Source organism: Kryptolebias marmoratus, linkage group LG11 (genome assembly GCF_001649575.2).
Source record: "Kryptolebias marmoratus isolate JLee-2015 linkage group LG11, ASM164957v2, whole genome shotgun sequence".
Lineage (NCBI taxonomy): Eukaryota > Metazoa > Chordata > Actinopteri > Cyprinodontiformes > Rivulidae > Kryptolebias > Kryptolebias marmoratus.
In genome coordinates this window covers 27,199,843-27,203,357 of record NC_051440.1, presented here as the reverse complement: position 1 = coordinate 27,203,357, position 3,515 = coordinate 27,199,843, and the positions used below count along the sequence as shown (strand labels likewise).

General features: G+C 47.9%; 1 protein-coding gene across 4 annotated transcripts in view; it reads left to right on the top strand.

The window, feature by feature from the left end:
- Window positions 1-2,046: 2,046 nt before the first annotated feature.
- cbfb (core-binding factor subunit beta) overlaps window positions 2,047-3,515 on the top strand; it is a 26,079-nt gene continuing 24,610 nt past the window's right edge. For 2 of the 4 annotated variants that reach the window (XM_017441361.3, XM_017441360.3), the window contains exons 1-2: window positions 2,047-2,457; window positions 2,817-2,903. In XM_017441361.3, coding sequence (XP_017296850.1) covers window positions 2,380-2,457; window positions 2,817-2,903 — 165 coding nt within the window. In that variant the 5' untranslated portion in view covers window positions 2,047-2,379. The remainder of the gene's footprint in view (window positions 2,458-2,816; window positions 2,904-3,515) is intronic. The other 2 variants (XM_017441363.3, XM_017441362.3) reach the window with 1 other exon arrangement.

Sequence of the window (3,515 nt, the reverse complement as noted above, 5' to 3'; positions counted from 1 at the left end):
AACACCAGAACAACCAACAAGTCTCGGCTCAGAATCGCAGCATGAGAATGTGATCCAGTTTGGGACCTGCTGGCTCTTGTTCCCGGTTTAATTGAGATCTTAGTGGGAGATTAGGAGACGTCTCCGGGAGTCTGATGATCAGATTTACAAACTCCAGCGGCAGGTTGTTTTCTGTTCACAGCAACATCCAACACTCGGCCCTCATTCTGTCCGGCTGGAAAAAAGAAACGTGTTTTCAGATCCAGGTCGTTGTTTGAGGCCTAGCACTCCTCGAAGGATTTCATATCCCCTCAGTTTGTTTCCTTCAGATCCTTCACACCTGCGCTGCATCGACTCACCTGTCCTCACTCAGGAATCCTCCCATCCTTCTGCTGCTGATCCAGGTTTTTATGCTCCTGTGTTTGTTGTAAACTTAGTTCCCTTATTAATGTTTTAAATAAAACTCAAACCTCACAAGCTGAGAGGTGTGTATCAGAATAAAATGTCCTAAAATCATTTTATCATCATTTGGAGGTGAAACCAAACTGTTTGGTAAAAACACATAACTCCAGATATTTCTTCCTGTTTGTGTAAAACAGTCTGCTTTAAACCCTACAAACTGAGCACAAAAAGTTAGTAAATTTGTGTTTGGTTGGTTATTTCTTTGTTGCAACAATACTTCTTGGGAGTAAATCTTACACTGTTGGAAAACCTGTTTATTTGCCTGAAATGGAGCCATGTTTGTTAGAGAAACTGTGTGAAAACTCAGCTTATTCTGCTTTCGTTTCTTGTTGGTGATGTTTGGATTGGATGACTGAAGTCTGAAGAAACAAGACATGTTGCCAATTTAACAATTTATCCGTCTAACAAACAGGGGCCTCAGTAGCATGTGGAAGACCCATACACAGCCACGGTCTCGCTCTGCAGTGGGATGGCGTCACGTTCCTGTTGGTGGCTCCGGCTGCTCCCACAGGTGTCCGATGGGGTTGAGGTGAGGTCCATCCGGTCCTTCCTCTCCCAGGTGATCATCTCTGATAGACCTCGCTCTGTGGGGTCACCTCACAACCAGGGGTCTGACAGGCGGCACCTGAGGAACCAGAAGCTCCAAACGAGCGTTGGATTTGGCACATTTTCCTCTCTCTGCTGCTCGACCCACAGATGTGGCTCCATTTACAGGGAGATAAACAGGCTTTCCAACAGCCTAAGGTTTATTGCCAAGGAGCAGTTAGAACACAAATCTCCTTACGTTTTGGGCTTGGTTTATGAAAGGGGCTTTTCTTTGAGAGAAAGATCTTTCATCTTTCTGTTCCTTTAATCTCTGATGATTTAAGAGTTTTCTCCTGGCACATCTGAAATTTGTCCAGAAACAGAACTAAAGTTTGTGATTTTTACTGGAAGATTTCTGGATTATTGTTGGATCTGTTTGTCAAACAAACCCAACCCCCCCTGCCTGCCCCCTCCTCCCGCTCTTAAAGTTCCTGCGGGCCTGGCGGGGCGCATGCGCAGTGGCAGCCCTGAGTAAGAGTGTGTAGTAGTATTGTGAATGATGAAGGGGGAGGTATTTTGGGTGTACAGTCACAAGAGCGACTCGTCGGAGCCAGGAAGTAGACTGTTGACGCCTTCACGCTCCTGCTGAAAGTGTCGTAATTCTGACTTCTGACAGCTGCGCGCGCACAAGGGGTCGCAGAAGAGCTGCAGCTGATAAAAACAAAGATTATTGCAGCAGACAGATTTGTGCTCATATCTTCAGAACCCCGGTGCCGGATGTGAAGAAGTTCTTGTTTCTGTCGGTTCTGCGTGACAAAAACTACCGTTTTGTTGTGAAACAAAATAAGAACTGCACCAGAAAATGCAATAATCCAGCAGAAAATCACAATAAAACGCATTAAAAGCGCAATCCATGAGTGTAGCTACACATTATTTGAGCTTCAGGAGTCATTCGTGGCTAAAATCCGTTTTTACGCACGAATCGTGCGCGGCGCGGCGGCAGAGGAGGATCACTTGAAAGTTGCAGGTAGACTTCAGAGCGCTCAGAGGGAGAGGGGGGGTAGAGGGGGAGGGAGGGGGGAGCCTCACGGCCAAACTCAGCTTTATCTTCCCCGGCGGGTCACTTTAATACGAGGCGAGCCGGAGCGCGCAGCCACGAGCCGCGAAGGACTGAGGCTGATCATCAGGGCGCAGCCACGGGCACGGAGTCCAGCAGCGCCACGCACGGAGCTCCACGCGGGGAGGGAGACAAAAAAAAGAAAAGAAAAAGAAACACAGACAGACAGACGCGGAAGAGAAGTGAGAGAAAGAGAAGCTGAAAGAGGCACGGAGCGCGACGCGCACACAAAAACCTCCTCTCTGAGGTTCTACTCCGCCGGATCAGCAGCAAGAGGTTCGGGCGGTTCGGAGAAGATGCCGCGGGTTGTCCCGGACCAGAGGAACAAGTTTGAGAACGAGGAGTTTTTCCGCAAGTTGAGCAGAGAGTGTGAGGTGAGAGTTTGGGTTGGAGACGGCGGAAATAAGAGCGGGAGGAGAGAAGCGCTCTTCTCTAAAAACGTGATTAAACTCCAGGAAAGCTGCTCAGACACATGTTTGATTCAAAAACTACACTTTTCATTTAGATCTGTCATTTCTCTGTGACTCAAAGTGAAGTTTGTTCTCCTGTTTTATTAGATTTCACCACATTTTCCAATAAAAAAGAGCAAAAATTAAATTTATTTTGAGATTTAAATCAAATTTCCTCGATTTTATCTTCAAATTGTTGCATTTTACAGCTGAATCTCCTCCTTACCCATCCATAGCCGCGAGAGTAAACATGTAATATTTCTTTTATCTGTTTTGTTTTGCAGATTAAGTATACCGGCTTCAGAGACCGGCCCCATGAGGAGAGGCAGGCCCGCTTCCAGAACGCCTGCAGGGACGGACGCTCGGAAGTTGTGAGTTTTCTTCTTCTTTGTCTCTGATGGAGAGGAGAGCAGGATGTGGAGATGTGAAAGGAAATGCATGTCGCCCGCCGCCTCTCACGCCAAACTTTTAAACTCTTCGAGGTTTTGTCGTCAAATCTCGTAACAACAAGAAGAACGAATTCATGCAAATATCGAGAGATGTCCCGCCCAGTATGACGCTCAGCTACTACCACACCGCCTGTTGGCTACTGTCGATTAGTTGAAGCGGCCATCTTGAATCTGAGTGACAGGTCGTCAGGTGTAGATGTTCTTCCTGATGACTTCATTAAAATCCATCCAGTGGTTCAAGAGATATTTTACTAACAGACACTTGAACACGGACTGAGACGTGTTTTAACATGATCACCCGCCTTCACCTGCTGCGACAGTAAAACCTGATCTCAGCCGTTATGGAGCTTCTGTGTGTCGATGCACCAGGAAGTAGACAGTATCAAACCCATCAGGCTGTGTTCTGCAGCTGCACTCCTCGCGCTGTCAGGGGCCACACAGGGCCCCTTACAGAGGCCACACAGGGGCCACACAGGGCCCCTTACAGGGGCCACACTGGGGCCACGCAGGGCCCCTTACAGAGGCCACACAGGG